This window comes from Babesia microti, chromosome IV (genome assembly GCF_000691945.2).
Source record: "Babesia microti strain RI chromosome IV, complete genome".
Lineage (NCBI taxonomy): Eukaryota > Apicomplexa > Aconoidasida > Piroplasmida > Babesiidae > Babesia > Babesia microti.
Window position 1 is genome coordinate 132796 of NC_034969.1, and position 22152 is coordinate 154947.

The 22152-nt window shown below is 35.8% G+C and overlaps 10 protein-coding genes across 10 annotated transcripts; 4 read left to right on the top strand and 6 right to left on the bottom strand.

Moving 5' to 3' along the window:
• Positions 1–758: 758 nt before the first annotated feature.
• On the bottom strand, positions 759–1968 carry BmR1_04g05210 (hypothetical protein; the record flags this gene model as incomplete). Its single annotated transcript, XM_021482362.1, has 4 exons — positions 759–964; positions 1034–1139; positions 1241–1687; positions 1708–1968. The coding sequence occupies 4 exons, from the start codon at positions 1966–1968 to the stop codon at positions 759–761; spliced, it is 1020 nt and encodes a 339-aa protein (XP_021337618.1).
• A 427-nt stretch (positions 1969–2395) lies between these two features.
• Positions 2396–3442, bottom strand: BmR1_04g05215 (hypothetical protein; the record flags this gene model as incomplete). Its single annotated transcript, XM_012794195.1, has 1 exon — positions 2396–3442. The coding sequence occupies one exon, from the start codon at positions 3440–3442 to the stop codon at positions 2396–2398; it is 1047 nt and encodes a 348-aa protein (XP_012649649.1).
• Positions 3963–8879, top strand: BmR1_04g05220 (conserved Plasmodium protein, unknown function; the record flags this gene model as incomplete). The annotated part of the gene is made up of 11 exons (XM_021482363.1): positions 3963–4103; positions 4124–4186; positions 4207–4722; positions 4743–4952; positions 4974–5056; positions 5077–5233; positions 5387–6078; positions 6099–7245; positions 7267–7728; positions 7963–8828; positions 8849–8879. 11 exons carry the CDS (start codon positions 3963–3965, stop codon positions 8877–8879), a joined length of 4368 nt encoding a protein of 1455 aa, XP_021337619.1.
• BmR1_04g05225 (hypothetical protein) lies at positions 10634–13735 on the bottom strand (the record flags this gene model as incomplete). The annotated part of the gene is made up of 1 exon (XM_012794197.1): positions 10634–13735. One exon carries the CDS (start codon positions 13733–13735, stop codon positions 10634–10636), a length of 3102 nt encoding a protein of 1033 aa, XP_012649651.1.
• On the top strand, positions 14422–15031 carry BmR1_04g05230 (nucleoside-triphosphate pyrophosphatase; the record flags this gene model as incomplete). Its single annotated transcript, XM_021482364.1, has 4 exons — positions 14422–14518; positions 14540–14678; positions 14699–14837; positions 14861–15031. 4 exons carry the CDS (start codon positions 14422–14424, stop codon positions 15029–15031), a joined length of 546 nt encoding a protein of 181 aa, XP_021337620.1.
• Positions 15259–16000, top strand: BmR1_04g05235 (conserved Plasmodium protein, unknown function; the record flags this gene model as incomplete). The annotated part of the gene is made up of 4 exons (XM_021482365.1): positions 15259–15285; positions 15306–15514; positions 15538–15654; positions 15676–16000. The coding sequence occupies 4 exons, from the start codon at positions 15259–15261 to the stop codon at positions 15998–16000; spliced, it is 678 nt and encodes a 225-aa protein (XP_021337621.1).
• Positions 16146–16703, bottom strand: BmR1_04g05240 (conserved Plasmodium protein, unknown function; the record flags this gene model as incomplete). Its single annotated transcript, XM_021482366.1, has 5 exons — positions 16146–16173; positions 16258–16430; positions 16453–16535; positions 16556–16627; positions 16649–16703. 5 exons carry the CDS (start codon positions 16701–16703, stop codon positions 16146–16148), a joined length of 411 nt encoding a protein of 136 aa, XP_021337622.1.
• On the bottom strand, positions 17104–19440 carry BmR1_04g05245 (Apoptosis-inducing factor 3; the record flags this gene model as incomplete). Its single annotated transcript, XM_021482367.1, has 13 exons — positions 17104–17118; positions 17141–17278; positions 17360–17453; positions 17474–17674; positions 17722–17761; positions 17784–18090; positions 18111–18245; positions 18310–18369; positions 18392–18564; positions 18587–18802; positions 18823–18993; positions 19015–19146; positions 19167–19440. The coding sequence occupies 13 exons, from the start codon at positions 19438–19440 to the stop codon at positions 17104–17106; spliced, it is 1956 nt and encodes a 651-aa protein (XP_021337623.1).
• On the top strand, positions 19444–20310 carry BmR1_04g05250 (conserved protein, unknown function; the record flags this gene model as incomplete). The annotated part of the gene is made up of 4 exons (XM_021482368.1): positions 19444–19651; positions 19672–19751; positions 19772–20172; positions 20196–20310. The coding sequence occupies 4 exons, from the start codon at positions 19444–19446 to the stop codon at positions 20308–20310; spliced, it is 804 nt and encodes a 267-aa protein (XP_021337624.1).
• BmR1_04g05255 (4-hydroxy-3-methylbut-2-enyl diphosphate reductase) lies at positions 20583–21774 on the bottom strand (the record flags this gene model as incomplete). The annotated part of the gene is made up of 3 exons (XM_012794203.1): positions 20583–20829; positions 20850–21412; positions 21433–21774. The coding sequence occupies 3 exons, from the start codon at positions 21772–21774 to the stop codon at positions 20583–20585; spliced, it is 1152 nt and encodes a 383-aa protein (XP_012649657.1).

Here is a 22152-nt window from a genome sequence, read left to right on the forward strand (position 1 = left end):
TAAAGTCGTATATTGATATATAATGGCGTAATGTAAACTATGTTTATCACCTAGTCCGGATAATAAATATATTAAGTTATTATAACGGGATAAGACAACAATATGAAAGCAAGTATCAATATTACTCTGTAATAAGGGCAGGATATTGTAATGAAATTATTATTTCTAGGGTTATGAGTTTAGGTAAATTAGTAAACAAATTAGTCGTTGTCAAACTATAATTAATATATAATGGCTTCTAGCATTAGTGATGCTAAACGATAATTAAAAGTAAATAAATACTAATTTAGGATAAAGATGGGATTTTATGGTAAGGATTTCATTGATTTAGGTTCAAAATTTATTGTTTGATGTATAGGATTAATCTTCTTTAGTGCAGTGCCTGTTTTTGCCAAAATATATGCCATTAATTATATATTTATAATCATCAACAGATCTCTAAGATCATATGCACATGCTTATATAATATATAACATTATGCAATATTCTCATTTAAATAACTAATTATAGTTCATAGTGTTACATGTTGATGCGCATTACTACATAATAATATTACATGAAAAAGGCTAATCTATTATTACACTCACTCTGAGTTATCGTAATACAATAATTGGCAATACATGTCAATACATAGTATTAGACACGCATATGTATTACAAAATAATTATATAATTCTATGTAATGAATTAATGTCAGAAAAAAACTACATGTATAATTTTCAAAAATTACAGTATAATAATTATTATTGCAAAATGCACTCAAATATCACTAGTATCACTAATTTCAGTTGATCTAGTAGATACCAATTGTAACATGTATTGGTGTAACGACTTTGGTATATATGAAATACTCCGCACAACATCGGCATCGCACTCATCAACTGTCTTAAATATGACCTGGCGTAATTCGTTTGCAAGGAACAGCGAAATATATCGCATACAACACTCCCGTACGGTGTAGGCGCCTGGATGTGTATTGTGGTAAAAAATTCACTCATATAATCTTTTATTAAAATATGATGTCAGTTTCCTACCTAATAAATGAGAGAGTAGTAACACCGCTGCCACATTCCGATCAGTGAGGTGTTTGAACGAGGGGCTGAAAATTTTATAAGAAAGGGACTGAAAACACCCAGGAACCTATGTTATTTAAAATCACAATAAAATAGCAAGTCGGTATTAGCTTTATCGAATTTATATTTCCAATATAAGCATTTTAAATATGATAAACAAGCACATACCTTATATTCATTTTGCCGCGACTCATAGGCATTCAGTTTTTCAATAGAGAGTAGTTGCGCAGTTTTTGAGCAGACTTGAGTGAACAGTGCAAAGTTATCAACCTGGCCAACTAATTCCACATTTTTGGTGCAGTATCTTATATAACTATCCAATTGTGCCAACATATCGTGATCAGTGGATACTTCGCCATAATTCTTTATCATAATCCTCAAACAACTTTGAATCCTACTCAAAACGTGCCCAGGGTCTACTTTAGAGCCGTATATTTCTGGTGTCAATAACGCCATTTGTAAATTTTGTACAGTGAAGATCCAGGAATCTGTTCTAGTGTTGTTGTTACTGCTAAAATTGTTGCGTACTAAACTGCCTACGTTACTGGTAATTATGTCCAGTAAGACTCTCCAGGCATTGATGTTGAATAGTTCCATCATATTAGCCCGAGATTCCTAAATAAGCAACAGTTTACAATCAATAAATCATTTGCTATATTATCCGCCAATTTGTTAATGTCCAGCAGCATAGCAGAGCCGCTAGAATTTGCCCAGTAGTACAACCGCTGCACCTCGCGCGACTCGTTAATCAAATGGTCCAGCGTAACGTCAATTACATCGTGTACTTCGCAATTGAATGATTTTCCTGAAAGAATCCTGTTTGCATCGCCCAGTTCAATTAGCTTCAATTGCCACGCACCTCTATCATTCTGTTCCAATAATCCACACAGGGCCATTGACACGCCACACACTTCTTTCACTCACGTCTGTGCGGCAATATGTAATTTGTCACTTTCGCACTAATTAGTCGTAGTTTCTACAATGATTATACATAAATAGTCATAAAAATACTGTATACAAAATTTCAAAATGTAAAAAAGATATTTACATCATATACGCCCAACATCCAACAGAATGTGATTCCAACTTCAAATTTAGCTGGATACATTCAAGTCTAGTTCACCCTTAGAAAACATCAAAAATCAGTCTTAAATAATATTCTCTATCACTCCGATCATATAATCACAGACGTACAAATATCGAGTGAAGTGACAGCTAAAAGTTGTATTAAGTAATGACTTAGCCACAAAAATTGTTGCTTAAGAAAGGCAGAATTTGACACAGATCCAAATTACTAAGTGTTTTGCGATAATTAATGTACAATCATAGATGTCCCTCCTCAGTTTGAGCAATCATGGCTTCAACCCGTTTGGCATCGCCCTTTAGCCCCTCTATTGCCTTGGACTCATCCATCACAAGTCCAGCCAACTCAATCAGTCCGCTATTAGAAAGGATGATCTCCTGTCCAATTGTTGCGCAGCATGTCCTATACAGGGCGACGGCATTGCTCAGGTCCTTGTCCACAGTATCAATATCATCTATGTTTTCAACGTCAATGCCTTCATTTTGTAAAGCTAGCATGGCCGCTTTCTGAGCACCCGCTATGCTGGGCATGGATAGTGCCAGTGCAAGAGGTGCTATTTTATCTAGTTTAAGTGCCACATGTGAATGAGCACCCTTTTCACTGTACTCTACAATCACAGAAGATGGATTTACTCCACCTTTAGACACTATTCCCAACATGTATGAACAAGTCTTTGCAGAATATACACTACGTGATTGCCATATCTTTATACATTTTATGTAACTATTCATGTGTTCACATCCAATGGCTGCGGCGAATTGTAGCGATGGTAACAGGAATACATCCAAACCAGTACGGACGATTGTACCAGATTCGGTGGGATACTTCCACAGCGAATCAGAATGCATTTGCACTAGGTGATTGAATAAATAAAACACAGCTAGTCGATTATGCGGTAGTGATGGATCTTTGAATTGGAAAAGCATCATTTTTAGCAGTGGGCTCGGGGGGTAAATGAACTTGCTAACCAAATTGTACATTGTCTCCACGGCAATCTTGCTGGTGTCCATAAGCCGCAGTCGCTGTGCAATTTCCAGCTCCGGGAACTCCCTATTTGACATGTCAAGCAAATTCTGTTGAGTCCAATTTGTCATCTTATCCTTATGTACCTCCAAATATTCCCGTGTTAGAGGCGATAGACATGAACAGTCTAAATTGCTTCCACTAGTGGTAGGGGTTGAGCTCTGGGATTGTTTAGCCGGGTTAGTGAGAGCAGATATTTTGGCCAGTATTCCAGAGTATAGTGACGCCGTGTCTGGTGGCATCTCACTAAACCGTTTGTCCATTGTAGGCAAAGCTTACAATTAATTTGTTGACTATAATATGGCAGTTGTATAGGGTAATTTATTGGCATCAAATGTGATGTTTATTATCTTCAATAAAAACGGTTGAATTCGTTGTGTTTTTACTCATGATTATTAAGTGCCTATGGGACGTATGATCACGTGATGCCATTTTTATTGAAAAAGTGAGGCACTCATGATCAATTAATGAGTTGGTAAGATGAAGGTCGTGTACAATTTTTTTAATATATGTGGAAAATCTATTCTCACAGAGATTAAAATGCCAAATTGCCAAAAATAGTGAGTTTGTGTGAGTTGCTGGGTAATTGTAATAAATGTAGCATGCAGAAATTTTTTGTTGTCATAAAATTTTAATGATATATAATATGGTTTATAAACCCTAGATGGAAATAAAATTATATCAGTATATAAATTTTATTTATTGTAGCACAGGATGGGCACTACAGTATGACTGAAGGCCCACACATTTTTTCCGTAAAACAGAATTTATCATGTTAGCGAGATGCTGTCTTCAGGGGAGGGAAAACCTTTCGATATTTTCAGAATATCCATATCCGATCTCTTCCAAACGGTCGAATATCTCCTTACCACTTATACAGACACTTCTAAATATGCCAACCGATTTTACCGCAACGCGCTAGTGGTAATAATCCATTTACTCAGATATCAAACACTGATTTTGATCTCTTAGAAAAGTGGAAATGTAGAGAGGATTCGAAAATTGAAGTAACTACACGTTAACTTAGCCACACAAGGTGGAGTCTTTTTATCGTAATTTGATTCTAATTGTCGAACGCTTTGCCACGGATGGCATTGATGATATTGAAGAAGATGATCCTATAGTTATGATTTTCAAGGGTTTGATATACCTATCCATTCTGTCTAGGTACTATGACTTTGGTATAACCTGCATGAGGGTTATTTCTTATCACTATAAAAGCAGCAATTATAGGCATCGTGAATTTGCTAAAATTGCCATGAGAAACACCTTCCCTTCCATCTTCAAAAGGTTTGTTTTTGTTACCAACCCCCCCAAAATAAATCCTCAATTGCCATCCAAAACACTTAGCATTCAAAGTACAACATCAGACGTTGTGCGCCCAAAAAAATCAAATGGTATTGGTTGCAGAATTAATAATGCTGAGGTTTTCAACTTTGGAAGGAAGAAATTTGATTCAGTTATTAGATTTTTTGCATGCAAGTCCTCAAAGTCATTGCAATACACCAAAACGCCCCGTCGTGTATCAATCAGGCATCAATTGGTATTGTACTAATCACTTAGGATGTGGAGATAAATGATGCATGTTTAGCATACATAACTTCCTTGGCTACCATAAATTCGGATATTTCGGAATTTTTGAATGATTCCGTAATTGTAACTACAAAAATACTACATCACACTCCTTGGTCATTAGAAGCATTAAAACTCACTAGAATGGCATGCAAATCGGAAGATAACACTATAAAGTGTATATCATATGGGCTTAATGTGGTAATTACTTTATTTACTCAGTTCATGAATACGCTAACATTTAACTATAAGAAGGAGCCCCCGGATAAAGTAATCTCATTCTCTTTCATCTTATCGATTATAAGGTAGACAATTAGTTATATAGCTCATTTTTGGCTGTGAAGCATAGATTGTTGTGTTATGAGAGTGTTCAATTGGACAATATCATATACAATAGTGATTTCTACGTGAAAATATTGTTTGATGGAATTCGCAGTATTATTGGTTTCCATCATCCCACAACTGAGATACAATGCCATCATGTACGTCTTTCTCATGTTATATGATGTACACTTATATTAACACCAGTATTATATACATATACGCCATCATTTTGTATGGATATGTACAAAGTGGGATACAAAACAATAAACCAGATCTAAATTATCCCAATTTGTTTTTACTAATTAATCCAGGTATTCCTATGTGTGGAGATGATGAAATGTCTATATTTAATATTCAAAACGAACCATGAAATACTCCTCGAGTGTTGCTACACATTTCACATTGTGGACATTCTTTTAGTGGCGTTAAAGGAAACAGAGGCTCAGCCAGAAATACTCGGTACTTCTGCCGAAGGGATTGCTATTGTTCTGGGTTATGAGGATACCAGGAATGAATTCATTGCATATGTTTCTAAGGAGACTTCATACTTTGTACCATTACTCTCATATTTTAAAATGAAATGGGAACAATACCACAATTCACTCGCAGAAATTGCTAAACTTTTTAATTTATTTCTAATACTTAGCAATGAAGGGGATCCTATAGCTAAGGATATCAATCATCAATTGGAAATTAATGGACGAGATGAATGCTTGTTATATGGCGTTGAAATAGGTGGTGAAATTGGATTAGAATGCATAAAATGCTTATCCCTGTGTAAAACATACACGATTGACACTATTATTAGTCTCAGAAATGTTATGGGCATGAAAACATTTTTCGATGACGCGTCCCTGGAGATGATAGGGTACATAATTAAGATATTGACAAAAGTTGTATCTGGATGTGATGTTGAGCTACCAGAAGGGGAAATTGCGGAAATTTTGGAGGCAATTCTACTGATCTTGACCACAAGCTTGCTTTTGGAGGAAAAATTATGCGTGTAAGTTCGCATTCACCCAGTAAAAATGCCATGTTTGCCAGAAGTTGTGCTGCCCAATTCATAGTAACTCTTGGGTACACCAAAACTGGAAAAGAGCTACTCCGTGAATCCTGCGCCAAAATATGTCATGTACTGTTTTTAGAACAAGAAAACTGTCCGTTCAACCATATAGATTTGCCTGTGGAACGCATTTGTGATGGGGTTTCAACGCCGTTGATGGTATTGGATATGGTTACTTTTGTTGGTGACACTCCCAGGGAAGTTATCAAACCTAACGTCAAGCAGGCCTTTCGTGTAGTGTCTGCACTGGCTGATTATTGTCAACACTTGTCTGGCAACGGTCCGTCACATGAAAATAAGTTATCAGAGCCAGAATCGCTTAAGAATATTTTAAAAAACTGCATTGACTGTGAGCAGGATTTCTTCCAACCCATAAACGAACTAGAACCAATCTACACTGGTTCCTCCAGTGTTAGTGATAAGGATAAAAGGGAAATGCCAACAAGCAACGCCGAAGGCCTAACCTCCAATGCCAGTGAATTCGTAGAGTACGACCTACTTGAAAAGTTGCTAGATTACTTGTCAAAAGGACGAGATCTAAAAAATTACGGTGTAACAGATAAGTCCAGTTCGGAGTACTTTGTTGGATTGTTGAAGGGAGATAAAATAACTTTTGAGAGGGAAGAGAAACCTAAATTGCCACTCCTTGGCGATTGGTTCGTAAAAAATGCCCGTGGCGATATATGCACTGGCAAGGATCTAGACAAGGCTGTTACAGAGAACGATACATCTATGCTAACCTTGTGCAAGATTTCATATGCCTCTGCCTGCGGAATAACATTGGCAAACTATCAGAAAGAGTCGGAACTAACGGAAGATGGTGGCAATAACACGAACAAAATATTACCAACAAATCTTGTCTGGTCAAATTGCTACCTTAAAAAGCTGAACCCTTGTTTTATCGCTGCCGCCTATCTACGCTGTTTATACGGACTGCTGCATAGTAACGCTGCCAATAATAAATATGTTTGTGACAAATTTAAACAACCGGCATTCGTACGCAAGATAATCATTATAATAACAAATATACCTTTGTTGGAGTGTAATTTGTATTCCAAGTTCTTCGCAGTGACCCAAAAGGCGTTGTCATTTGAACCTTTGCAGCACGTTAGACATACAATTATATAGGTTGAATCGATGGATATGGCTGTTGTGTATGATATAGTCTCGGGTACATGTAATAAGGCAATTTCAACAATTTTACCATATTTATCTGCTGGGCCTAACGTATTGTTCGACCTTAAGATGTCAAATTTGCTTGTGTTTGTAGAACAGTTGATGAAATTATTATATTTGTTGGTAACCCAGACTCCATATATCAAATTTTCCGACAAATTCACCGTTCAGCAATGGTGCGTTGAAAAGTGTCTGACTAGATTTATCACTACACAAACTCTGGAATTTATTCACTTAATACTTAACCAAATTCTCACATTGGAGACTGGATCTTTCCGCGGTACGTTTGTGGCGCATTATTACGATGCGGTGACTAGTAAGAGCATTGAGGGCTTCTGTTTGAAGATTTTGCAGGGTATTATGTGTACTTGTCCGTCCACAAGGCGTTTTGAGGCTCTTTATCATATATTAGAGGTAACAAAAGTACAACATATTTCAAAATACATATATGTATAACTTTATATTGTGATTGAATCTAAAAGTTGCAATAAATTTTGGTCTGATAATCACAATTTATATCGATTTTTATGGGTTGGTAATTTAATTCACCAATTGAATGATCCATTCTGTCGATTTTTATGGAAGTTATGTATGATCCTATCCATTTTATGAGGAAATTATAATATATTATTCACACGATTTACATAGGCCAAGGAATCAGGTTCTATAGTGTACCGTCAAACTTTGATCGATGAATTGGTGATCAGCTCATATTATGAAAGATATCGAATTGCATATCAGGGATACATTGCGGAAGTTGAACATGTCCCAGAGGCCGTTACAACCGTTTCCAAAGTCATCTGCAAGATACACTCTGATAAGATCCCTTTTACCGAGCGTCTGCTCCTCCTTTCTACGCACAACATCCACATACTCGAACTTCCCAAGCCACAACATTTCGATGACTTGGACCACGTTAAGTTAGATATCAAACACGCACTAAAGGGGAAATATATACTGAAAAAATTGTCTGAAATTATCATATACGAATCTCTAACCGAAAATGTGTCTATCCAAAGTACTCAATCCACTAGCACTTATGACAACGAAAACGATGCTCTAAATTTGACTTGTAAGATAGTTCCCACAAGTCTTTGTTATATGAGACTAAAGGTGGATTGTGATGTGGTTGAGCTAATTTTTACCAAATCGGCAGATTATCACAATCTATTGGCCAAGCTCTCTCATGTCAAACCAACTATAACTAAATTACCAGAGGCACTACTAAAATCAATTAACATAACCACTTTACAGTGTGACAAGTTTGATAAAGTGTTGTCGTTGGGTTGGGAGCAATTATCAGTGTACTCGTTTGACTGGCAGAAGGGGGAGGAGTCAGCACCTGAAACACACGAATTTGGCATGTTAGAAAAGGTTACGTTTGGAGAAAATCTCACAGTTTTAGTAAAATTTAAAGATTCCAAAGAAAAATCACTTACTTTTTTGTCTGATTCTTCACTGCAATCGTTCAAACGAGCATTAGCACAGGCACTTTATAATCTCGAAAACTCAGGGCAAGTTCTGCGTGATTTAGGAAATGGAAACGCACTATTGACTTCCACTAGTGACTTTTGTAACTTAATTGCAAAATTTATGCAAAATAAACTGATTTTATCCGATATGCACACACCAAATGTACTTTGTTATTTAATTTTAACTGGGGATCGGTGTTGGCATAGTGTAGTTGATGGTTGCGTTTGTCTAATGTGCAGTATTATGATATATGTTATCCATTTTTCATTTACTCTAACTAAGTACTAAATACAATATATATTCAGTGATTATAGTTGCCCTAATTAACATGATTGTATTTATACGTACAATGTTGTTTATTTAATAAGACACGTATACTTACTAGTTTAAATATGTTTGGTTTAATCACCATCTCTATCCTTAAGCAAGATTATAGATTGTGAATTTAGATACCGGGGGTTCCCATAGATAATATTTACCAGTGTTATATTATGGCCAACAATACAATCTCAGGGTTAATTACTATTTTCATATTGACATATCTAGAATATATAATGGACGTTGTGATTTGTACATGGGATTAGGACTATTAAGGGGGTATAATATTTCAAAAGTTTGTAGAAAACAACCAGTGATACTATAATAGAGATAATTAGTTACACTTGAATGTATACGGTAGCATCGCTCGTAAGTAGTGCTACATAAAATATATGTTATGTAAATAATTTTAATCGTGTTTGCAAAACAGCAAATGTGGTATTTAAGCGTAAACGTTTTATATCATCGGATATATTATTTAATGACAATCAATTGCTTTGGCACTTTATAGTTAAATATGATGATTAGTAATACATAAATACTATCATACAAACAACTGTCATTATATAATAGCATAATTATGTCAAATATCGTGTATAATTAAAATTGTATTTTTGTTTGATGATAACATATGTGTTGTTAGAATTACAAATCGCATAGGCAATTTATAAAACTGTATCGATAATATATTACTAATCAGCAAATTCAACACGATTATACATGAGCTTGTATATTTTAAATTGTATATATGATGTAAATCAAAACACTTAACTACCCAACGTTTTTAGCATTTAAATGGCGTCAATAACACAATTGACACACTTTACTCACATTAATATACTAAACGATTGATTATACCACCTTGCACTGTAATTGTTGCCAGTAAATAACAATTGCAGTTTTACAGTGAATTGGCACCATCACCTGCCATAAATTTAACAAATTACTTATATTAACGGCACTTATGATACCCACTATTAATATTCCTTATACAATAGTGACATCTATAATTAATTTCACTTTGGAAAGTCTAACCCCGCCTATGATTTACATAATATACTATTAGCATCTGGGTGTATCAAATACCCTAAATCAACCGGTTTAAAAAATTTCAACACAACATTCAATATTTATCATATATAATTTTATATTCATACTTTCTAGACGGTACACACGTATTTCTATAACATATAAAAACACTAACATTCATTGTCTAATCAACCTATGTACCTATTAGATCGCAGTTTGAACGCTCAAAACATCTTACATGCATGTATTCATTTGTTACAGCATTGCACACAATTAGCATACATTTACTAAGTAACACCGTCCTATATATAACAATCAAATTTACTTTATTCGCTCTAAATTACAATGCACAAACATAAACATAAAATAAAAATTAAACAAATTTTACGAATATTACAAATTTATTATAATGGTAGTGTATTTACAGGTAAAATCGAGTAGTCGAAATCCATGATATCACTTATTCACTAGATTAATTTATATAAAATGGGCGTATGAGTCAGTAACGCATATCGCAGTGACTCGTGTAGTGATCGTGTTCGGGCAACACGGCTATTTCGGATTTTCCGCGGCAATTGATGCCTTTAGGATTATAGTGCACCTCTGAGCCATAATAACTATATGAGTTAGCATAATCTTTATCATGACCTCCATTTCTATTCTTGCTCCGAAGCAGTATCTCATCATCAATGGTACCCTCACCGTCACCTTCCTTGTTTAGGGATTTGTAAAAATCCTTTGAGAGATAAATAAACTTTTTCAGCAAATCATTTAGTAGACCACGTTGCTCGATCTCATCCTTCACAGACTCTGATAGCCCCTGTAAGGATTGTTCAATGCGCTGTTTGATGTAGTTTAGCTTGTAAGGCATGGCCAAACACTCCCTGAGCCTAGTCTCTACTGCTATGGAGCGTATGAAACCCAGAAGTCGCACATCGCACTGCTGGCTACGCAACTTAGCAATTTCCTCTTCCAGTTCCATTTTCCTTTCTGTATATGATGAAGATTTAATCCTCAGCTTTTCTACTTCCTCCTCGCCCTTCATGATTTGATCCTCCAGTGTCTCATCATTTTGCTTCAGCTTATCTCGCTCCTTCTCCAGTTCATCCAGAGCATCCTGGAAAGATGTATTCATTGCGGGTTGGGATGTGGATTTAGGAGCTCTTTCCAAGAAACTTTTAGCATGGCTTATTTGCGTTTTGATTACTTTCAACATATTTCTCACCCTGGCGAGTTCGTTGGTTTTATCAAGCAACGACTTGAGAGTTTTGGTGAGGATGGACTTGTATTCAACTGCCTTGTTCTCAATTTCTTTCTTCTCATGCATGATCTCGAATAACTCGTGTGATGTTATCTGTGGGATTATTTCCGTCAGGGAGTTTAGGAATTTTTTGCAGGTTTCAGAGATTTCTACAAACTTATATAGCATATCCTTGCCCATGCTGTAGACCATTAGCACTTTATCAATGGCAATTTCTATCTGACTGAGTGTCATTTTGTATTCTATCAGACAATTCAACAATGTAGCACATTGTTCAAATAGAGAAGTATTTGTGCCATAGAACCTATTTTCATTGAGGAGTAAATACAATTTTTCTACAAATTGATTTCCTATCCCTATACCACTGAGATACCCAGCCACTGAATCCGTCCCCTTTAAATGATTAGTCAGGCTCAAATCCAGATCTTCAAAGTAATGGAAACATTTGCTTATATAATCCAATATTGATTCATATACAGTACTGTATATACATAACCTTGATTGTAAAACTTGGGCCGTGATATTCAATGATGGAAATGACTTTTTAAAGTCCATCTCCTCCTTGACATCAATTTCTCTGGCTGTGGATACGGAGTACCAACAGTCTGGCATACGATCCACTGGATTAGTGAATGGAGTAATTTTCTCGTCAAAGAAATCCAGCGACTTTATATCATCGGATTTACCGTAACTTGACGAGTGCAATGCAACCAAATTTATCCAAAAAGGGTCGTAATTACACTCCACTTCACTCTTATTACCGTTGTCACTTTTATTCGAATAATGATCACTAGCACCAATAATAGGCCACGGTGACAAAAGTAGTATTTTTGACGCCGTAGTAATTGCCTGAGCCTCCATTGAATCTCTAGGGGTTAGTTGGGTTGTCCATGAACTAAGGGGGTAAACCGAATACACCAAGTTACTTAGTAATATTTTAAAGGCTGAATTCCAACGAAACATCTCAATCCCTTTAACGGCTAACTCCATAACCCTTGACACCTCTGTAACTGTACCACTAATGATTATATTTTCAAACTCTTTGGAATTGCCAGTTTCATCCAAAATTTCACTAGACACTAGGAATCCACCGTTTTCAGTGAAATTATACGCGTAATCCATTTCTAAGCGTTTTAGGATTAGTGAAAGAGAAAGGTTGCGATATGGACTGTGAATTATTTGCTTGAGATTGTCAAATAATAATCCGGAAAATATGTTGTAAATAAAAGATGCAAACTGGATTTCAATTTTATCAACAGCTAATGCCTCATAGGCTGCAGCGACTAAATCATTTGATTTTGATGCAGCTTGTTTAGAAAACCAACCGTTTGCCAGTAAATATGCAGATGATATCCCAGCTGCTACTATGGCCTCTGGCATTTTCGTCCCCACTAATTGTTGGTAGAATTCAAACAAATCATCCTCATTCCTAAAAAAATGCTGATAATCTTCATATTTCCACATCAAAACCAGGGAGTAGTTATTTCCAACATTTTCGGGCGGAATTTTCTTATCATATCCATTATTCAATATACAGATTGCACATTGAGAAGCTAAAAATCCAGTAATAACAGATAAATCCATCACATCCACTATTGGATCATGTATTTTGAACTGGAAACACCTGCCCAAAAATTTGTTCGCATATTTTCGTTTCAGTGATTCATCCGAATTATGCAATACATACAGTATACATAGGAAGACTTTTGAGGCAATTTCCCCATCAAAATTCTCGAGTATGTTGTCAAACCTATTAATTACCGACAAATGTGCCGCCCTGTATTCAACTTTTCCCCTTTCTTTCCAGAAATTTTGCAGTCGAGAGATCGAGTAATCTACGGATTTTATGTTATCATTTCTAGAGTTTACGAATAGCATATAGGGTAAACAATTGTCAGAAACTTTTAGAAAATTACCAAGTGTACATACGTGCCCATACAAATCACCATTTGCCACTTGACATACTGCACTCTTCAAATACGAGTTTAGTTGAACCATTCGGGTCTCTAGGAAATCATCATTAAAACGGTAGAATATTTTCTTAGGCGGCAATGGAACATCTGTGGCCCTGACATTGACGACGTTGGTGATTGAACCCAATGTTAACTTGGATAATGTACCCCTACAACTACTGTCCTTACTAACCGATAAGGCTTCTGGCGAATAACTATTACCAGCGCTACATAGGCGACGATCAAACGAATAAAATTCATTGTAGCGGCAATAACAACTCCTAATCTCACCAAAATCATTGTAATTGATGCAATAAGCAGTGTAACGGCCCAACATGCTCTTTAGGTGAACATAGTCAGTTATAGAAACCTTTAATATTTCATCCATTAGAAATGTACAGCAATTCACAATTTTTGATAATACTTAGCAATTACGCCGATTCTGGAGTGACATAATACATTCATTATCTATGTCACATGCGTTATATTAAAACGGGACAGCATGGGGTACCATATCCACTAGTCGTACGCTTTACAACTTACAACATTGCATGGGTCCTGGTTTCGTAAATGTTTTTTCAAAATTCCACTAATTTTCCATATTCTAAGGGATGTACAATTGTTCATTTTGTTAGAGTTGCAAAAAGCTAGTTTTAAAGAATAGGCTAGTTGAAATTTCTAGTTTTAAAAAATTTATCAAAAATAGTTCAGTTATTAGTCATATTTTGTGCTTTCCACCAATGATGCTCATTGGCAAATGACTAAAATATTTATGCTATTAAATTGCGCAATTGCTTATTACATTTGTTAATCTACTAGTTTCTAGGAATAATTTATTATTAACACATCTACTATCTAATACACTATTTATAAAACTATCAATCGTTATAGCTGACCTGCTTATTGCCTGTGCGAAAATTTGGATCCCGTTTATTCTGTGTGGCAATCATTAAGTGTTTGCGCGTAAAAAATATGCAATCATAGTTATTTTTTACGCAAAATACTTATTATTTATACTTTAATAAATTTCCATTGACAAAAACTTTAAAGTACTGCAATTAATTTATCATTTAGATGGAACTGACATTCTGCTCATCCAACAAAAACAAGTACCTAGAGCTATCAAAGTGCTTCGCTCATCTTGCAACTATCAATTGGGCACAACTTGACAGTACGGAATTCATTCATTTAGTACCGGAAATTCAGGGCTCACTGGATGAGATAGTGACCTACAAAGCTGATTATGCATACAAAACTCTAAATAAACCCGTACTTGTGGAAGACACAGCACTGGGGTTTACCGCCCTTAATGGGCTACCAGGGCAGTACATGTGGGCGCCCCCTAACTTAGCAAGACTTTTGTATCCAAATTGTCTCTTAGTGACATAACAAAATTGCTTGATGGTTTTCCCGACAAAACAGCGGTCGCTACTACAACTATCGGATTTCACGACGGCACCAGAGTTCACACATTCAGTGGTAGCTTGAAGGTAAATTCAAAAGTAATCATTAGGGTAAAATTGTTCAACCGCGTGGCCAATTTAGTTTTGGATGGGATCCAATTTTCGTTCCTGAATTCAGCAAATCAACCTTCGCAGAAATGACACACGAAGAAAAGGTTAGGGATTCCCATAGAACCCGTGCGATTAATGCTTTTAAACAGTACATATATGGCATGAACTAGTAATTGTATTTTAGTATAGAGTGGCGACTGATATTAGCCAATTGCTGTGGTTGTTATGTGCTGTATGCATATATTATACATGCTTATAGCTGCCCCAGTATGTAGTTGTGACACTAGTAGTGATTGTCTAGTACTATAGTTCTTTTTAATATAATTAGTGTAAAATATGCACTATTGGAATGCTTCTACACAAAAATTACAAGATACACCACGGATGAAATCGCAAAATGTCTACCTGTCGCTATTTACCTTTGGTAAAATTTGTAACATTTAGAACAGACGCATACGTGAGCTACCTTGGAAGTCTAGGTTTGAAATATTAAATAACCCTGTGAAGCCAAGGTATATGAACGAATGTGTTGGTACGCCTAGGAGAGAGTACCAAGAAAATGTCGTCAATGGGATACGCGTAGCTCCCACATTCAATCCCTACGTAGAGCTCAACCGGGATAAGCGCTATAGACTTGACCATTGGCCATCCAGGTAAATTAACCAGGCAAATATAGAAATTGGGATGACTGGGACCCTAGACACTGTTTTGTTAGGGGTGGGAGACGACGATATCAAATACCACGGGCAATAGCGGCCACTAGAGACGAACTAGGTCATGCCCATCCACCAAGGTTGACACTCAGTTCATATAGATTATCAGGTAGATATAAAGCGGATGTTGAGAAACAATACTACTACCATGGATTGCCTTGGGTTTGGAAGGATAACTTTTACACCAAAAATCTACATTCGCACGACCGACCAGTTTTGGGTCCCAAGATTTGGTACCGCAATGAATTTCGCAAGAAACAAATCGAAAAAGCGCTGGAACGCACTGACACTGTAACTGAAGAGTACAAAAAGGAAAGATATAGCGCAAAAAGGTTAACATATTTTGAAAAAGTTGTTAATGATATGGCAGGGGAGGAGATTGCGTCTAAATATGTTAGGAAACCAATTGTACCAAAGATCGATTAATTAAGCTACTTTGATCAGTGATGATAATATAAGTTATGACATTTTAATTACAAATTAGTCATTGATAAAATAATTTGATCCTGTATAATGATTGCGCGTAGTCTGTACAATTAATTTCTTGATAATGATTTAAGTTGGCAGGTGGTTAATCCACAACATACAGTGTTTGACGTCTAAATTAATATACGTGATTTATTTATTGTAAATAAGAAATGCAATTCAATTTTTAAAAATAGTGAGATAGCATTCTGATATACCTTCCACAAAAATAGAGGTTAAACTCATTCAGAGAATTGTTTAACCTTTTCAAATATATTCTGGCAGACATCAAATTCGAACGACATGGGTTATTTGAGAAAAATATCATCATGAGTAGAATTGTACTAAGGGGCAATATCACATCCTTAATGTAAACATGTTCAAAGTGTAACTATTTGAGCTAGAAAATTTACCCCTTCAGAACGCTCTCTCTGTACATAGTTATAGAGATATATAGTAGAAATTATGTTGATAAATACGATAATATATCCAACAACTACATAAATAATTCGTTACTGCGATACTTTTGTTGGATCATTTTTTCCGCTTTGAGTCCTTTAACGAAGGCCATTTCCAAGCGCAACAATGCTAAGTAAATAGGCATGATACCTTGCCTCTCTTTGGGGGTCACTGCCGGTGCTTCGGAACAGGCTGTTAGGCCCATACTCAAACGCCACTCGTAATGGGGGAGTTTGCATATATATTTGTGTAAATGCATACACATAATTACACCAATTACACAGTTTATCACTTATATATAATTTATGCAAGTTCAACACCTTTTATTTAAAATAGCATAGTGTATTACCGGAGTATCTAAATTTATATCGATGATTAATTATGTACGATGTTTAGACAACACTTATACATTGTTTAACGCAATATAATTTATTATTTACGAATATTTACATTTATTCATAGTTTTTAAAATAAATTTTTCAATTGAATACTAAGAAGAATCATCATAATTATTTTCGAAAATTGAACACATATTTATCATATGTGAGGACGAATTGTGTGCTAATTGGAAATAAATTACTATTAAATTTTCGAGATATGAAAGGTCATTTCCTCCTATTCTAATTCAAGCCTGGCAATTACTTGTAAGGTTTGTATCACGTCCCTCGAGTTCTTTGCTCCCAGCATCAGCTCAGCCTTTGTGGGCATTAGGCCATGCTTGATAGCTTCCGAAGCGGCTGCTCCAAATTCATCATTGCCAACTGCAAGGGTGGCCAATACCTTTGTTAGTATTGATTCAACATATCTATTTATTCATTAATTTTTTAGCACTCTTTTAAACATAACGTCAAAATTACTTACCTTCTGGTCCTTGACATAGTACGCAACAAATTTCAAATCCTTGACACTACCTTCAATAATTACATCGTCAAAATCCTTCACAAAACCACTATACCTACGTTTCGGCTATTATACCTCAAATTTTTCCTAAAGATAGTGCTCCAGAAAAATGGTATTTGAGTATTAGTTGTTACCCTCCCCAACATATTTATTGCAGCAACCCTACCCTGCTGCATGGCCACATTCCAATGTTGCACGTTAATGTAATCACCGGTGACAAAGTAGGGAAACTCAACGACGTCACCTGCGGCATATACATCTGGGTTGCCATTTACTCTAATTGACACTGCTTACAATTTGAGATCACATAGAAATCACTATACCTCTGTAATGAATCTACACGGATGAATCCCTTGTTATTGCCTATGTAAATGGCGACTCTTACCATCAATCGAAGGCCTATTTGGAATAGAACCCACTCCTTCAATTACACAATCAGCAGCCACTTTTTGGCCACTATTCAGTTCTACTGCGTTGCATGAATTTCCATTAAGATGATAGTTTTTTACTAGTGATTTGGCAATAAACTTGACATTGTTCTGATCAAATAACGTCAAAATTGCACTACCTACGCGACGACCAAAAACATTTTCCATGGGATACTCCATATCCGTAATAACCGTTACATGGGCACCGCTATTTATCAGTGACGATGCTAGCTCTGATCCGATAAAATTAGCACCAACAATTACCTAATTCACAACGCCCTTACAATCCTTTTTCCTTTTTTTGCGAATTTGGAAATGTTTTCAACATCTTTTAATCCTCGTAGCGTTAAAATATTGTTTGCGGAGCTACGTGATTGTATTTTCAAATTAGCCGCCTCCATACCCGTGGCAATTAAAACCTATGTAAGTTATACATTTTTTTGATAACTCAGAAATGGGTTAGCCACAATAAAGAATACTTACTTTATCAAACGGGACGGCGGTACCGTTGCTAAGAATTATTTTTTTAGTCGTACTGTCCACCTAAATGAGAAACAATGCACACGTGTTTCACGGGAGTATTAGGATAGAATTCAATTTTTCTGGCATTATAAAACCCGGGGTCTTTTAATATATGTTCTTGGTGCAACTTTTTTGGGTCACTCGTTTTTATTGACTTGGATAGTGCGGGCCGGTAGTAAGGTTCATAAGCATCAGCTGAGTACATTTTTATTGTGCCTTAGTTATATATTTTGGTTACCAGAAAATCCTTCATCCCGAAGGGTCTCAGCCGCGCTATGTGCAGCTGCCCCTCCACCAATGATCACAAAAGTACTATTTTCACCAACGCTAGGATTACATTTTTTTTTTACAGCACTATTACCATTACCTGAACCCGTATTTTTAGGCACCCTAATGTATAATTGGTCTTCAACTATTTCCACAGGATATGTTGGCACGTCATCTAATATTGGCCCTAAGTAAGACTAAAATTACCACTAATACATTCTCCTGTACTAATTTTAAACTTGGCATTGTGCCATGGGCATACTAGCAGTTCATCAGTACAAATTCCTTGTGTAAATTCTGCGGAAAAGTGAGGGCAGTAGGCGCCGGTACAGTAAAACTTCCCCTTTATGTTGTGGAGCAACACCTTTTCACCAGTGTCTAATTGAAAAGGAGTCTAACCGCCCGTCTTTATCTCATAGATTCCACCATTATCAAATTCATTCACCTTCCCTACTAATATACGTTTGGTTTCCCCCACGGTACAACTGCCGTTCTTACAATTTTCGGATGAGCTTTCACACAGACATTCGTCTAGATAAGAGTTAACTTACTGACTATATTATAGGCAATATATAGCGATGCAGAACCAAACAGAAATACTCCTAGCTTCTTTGAGATGCAAATTTTTGGCTTACACCCGAAAAGAGGGGGGAATTTTGAATTCGAACTACCAAAATGTCTAACACAAAACGGTTTTGCGTCATAAGTACGTGAATAATGATTTTGTGTGACAAATTTAATAGAAATTCCATGTAAACGTGACAATTTATACCCAATTAATGGGTGATTACACCCCCTAACAGCTATAATTTGACCAATACGCATAGTATGCATTCAGCCCTACATCTAACCCATCTTAGTTATTTTATGTTATTAGCCATAACTAGATCATGTGGTTACATAAAAACAAAATATATAGAATCTTGCTCACCAAATAAATATAATTATAAACTACTCACTCAATCAAATAATACATCAATACGCACTGCCCCGAATTCCACTATAATGTTATCATCCACTTCAAAAATAGGTCTTGGCAAGTCTACATATATTTAGAACCATTTTGCTACAAGCAATTTGATCGGAAGAATTCTGCAAATCACATTCCCATGGATAAGTTCATCTTCCTGGACAAAGTAACCTCCCAGTTATTTAGCTTTGTGAGTTAATTGCATCAGGGGACTGCAAATTTGCAGACGGTTACGCTGAATTTTGCAAGCATATATTTGTCAAAAATTTTACCAATTCCAAACTTGGAATCTTGGAAATTACCCCTGAAAATGAACATATATTGAAATCTGACTATCTACGCCGCACAGAAAAAGAACTACCCGTGCTTACTAGGTGGTTCCCCTTACACAAGGTTAAACATTTGATCAAGGAGGCAGATTACCTCGATATTATATTGTATTCGAGGGATCAGATTGAGAAAGAGAGGCGTATCATGGGAGAGACTACCGATGAAAATGTGCAAAATAATGTAGCCGACGTCGATTTTTACATCGTGAGCATAGTACCCCTTAGTGATATGAATGAGAGACCTATGGTACCAATAACGTAATTTGCAATTTTTCACATAGGATAATGAGAAATGCGTTGATTGAAGAAGGCGGAAGCGGAGTTCCGATTGACAGGAATGAGTACATTAAGAGCGTAAATTTCTGGTCCAAACATGCCATTATTATCGATATGTAATGTTTCAAGTTCAAAATATCCCGATTTGAATTTAAAAACGATCAAAACTTCCCGAATCAAATGCTGCAATAGATGATAGTTGTAATGTACTTATTAATGAAATAATGACACAATAACCACAATTCAATATCGAGACTTAATGTTATTTACAACTTAAAAATTGGAAAATCATTGTGGAAATTACACCCTTTTGTAAATTATTAATATAATTCACAAATACGAATGGTTAAGCTTGGCATTTAATGCAAATTTAATTGAAAATGTTCTTTGTATTATAAGGATTGTATTTGCGAGTTTTTGATCATATCCTGCAAATTCTTAGGAAATTTCCACTTGGGAATTCGTTCCTCAACTGCATTGTATAATTCTAATTTGTAATTATGTGGTTCGGCGGTTAATATATCAACTACCGATTGAGTGATTGCATCCGGGGTTGAGGCTGATGATGTCACTGCAATATTCAAGCAGTTACTCATGTTTATTTCCTTGAGCTGCTCGATTGAATTAATCAAGACACCCCTAAATAAGCCACAATTTACCTAACATTACGCCTGGTGCATGTGTCTATTAGCCTGTTTGCATTGGATGACATTTGACTGCCTACCACAATTACAAGGTCCACCAGGGGGGAAATTTGCTGCACTGCAGTCTGTCTATTTGTAGTAGCATAGCAAATGGAACCACTGGGAATGGTCTCTATGTATGGATATCTCTTCTTTAACGCATTACAAATATCCTTACAATCGTCCAGACTGAGCGTCGTCTGGGTTACATAAAATAATTTGTCACTTTCAGTGTAATTCAAATTTTGCACATCCCCTACCGTTTCAACCACAGTAGTAGCTTCTGGAGCTTCGCCATAAGTGCCAATAGTTTCTACGTGGTTCTTATGTCCAATCAGTACAATTTTATACCCCTCGCTAGCCTTCAATTTTACATAAACATGTACTTTATTCACCAATGGACAAGATGCGTCAATTGTAACTAATTTAAGGGAGTTAGCTTGTTGCCTAATTGCAGGAGATACGCCATGGGCTGAGAAGATCAACACGGCTCCTTCCGGAACCTGTTCCAAATGATCTACAAAAATTGCGCCCTTTGCCTAAATAACGCCATGCATACCCTGAGTGCATTGCATACAATTTCGTTATGTACTATTTCATGCTTGACATAGATTGGGGGGGGCAGAATCCTTAGGCATTCATTGACAATGTTTATGGCCCTGTTTACGCCCTCGCAGAAGCCACGCGGAGAGAGAAGATATAGTTTCTTTTCCTTATGACCGACATTGGATATTTTTTCATTCTCATTGGCAAACAGTTTTCCATTTCTAAATAGATTTGTTGGTGTAAACAAATAACTATACTTATTTATCAATTTATAATGAAAGTTAGTGTATCTAAAACTCGAGATACGCAAGATATATGAAATGGCAATTTGTAATGCCAGAAAATGCATAAACATTAACAACCTTTTAAATATTTAACCTTTGTCATTAATATTGTCACACCCCATGATACTAGTACTGGTCTATACACAATCTCTGGGTTATATTATAAAAGTGATAGACATCTAGATAATCATCACTTTAACCATTAAAAACCTTCGTATATATACGATTAAAAGTATTGATGATTTACATTGTAATTGTGAATTTCAAATAGTTAATGATTATACTAAAAAATACAAAATTAAGAATATTACATAAAACAAACCTGTACTTGTTATATATGTTATGACAAGTTTATTTTCTCTAAAATTATAAATATATAATCACTTGTTTACTAAATGTGTATTCCATTCATCACCATTCCATCACATTAAGTTACAATATTACACATA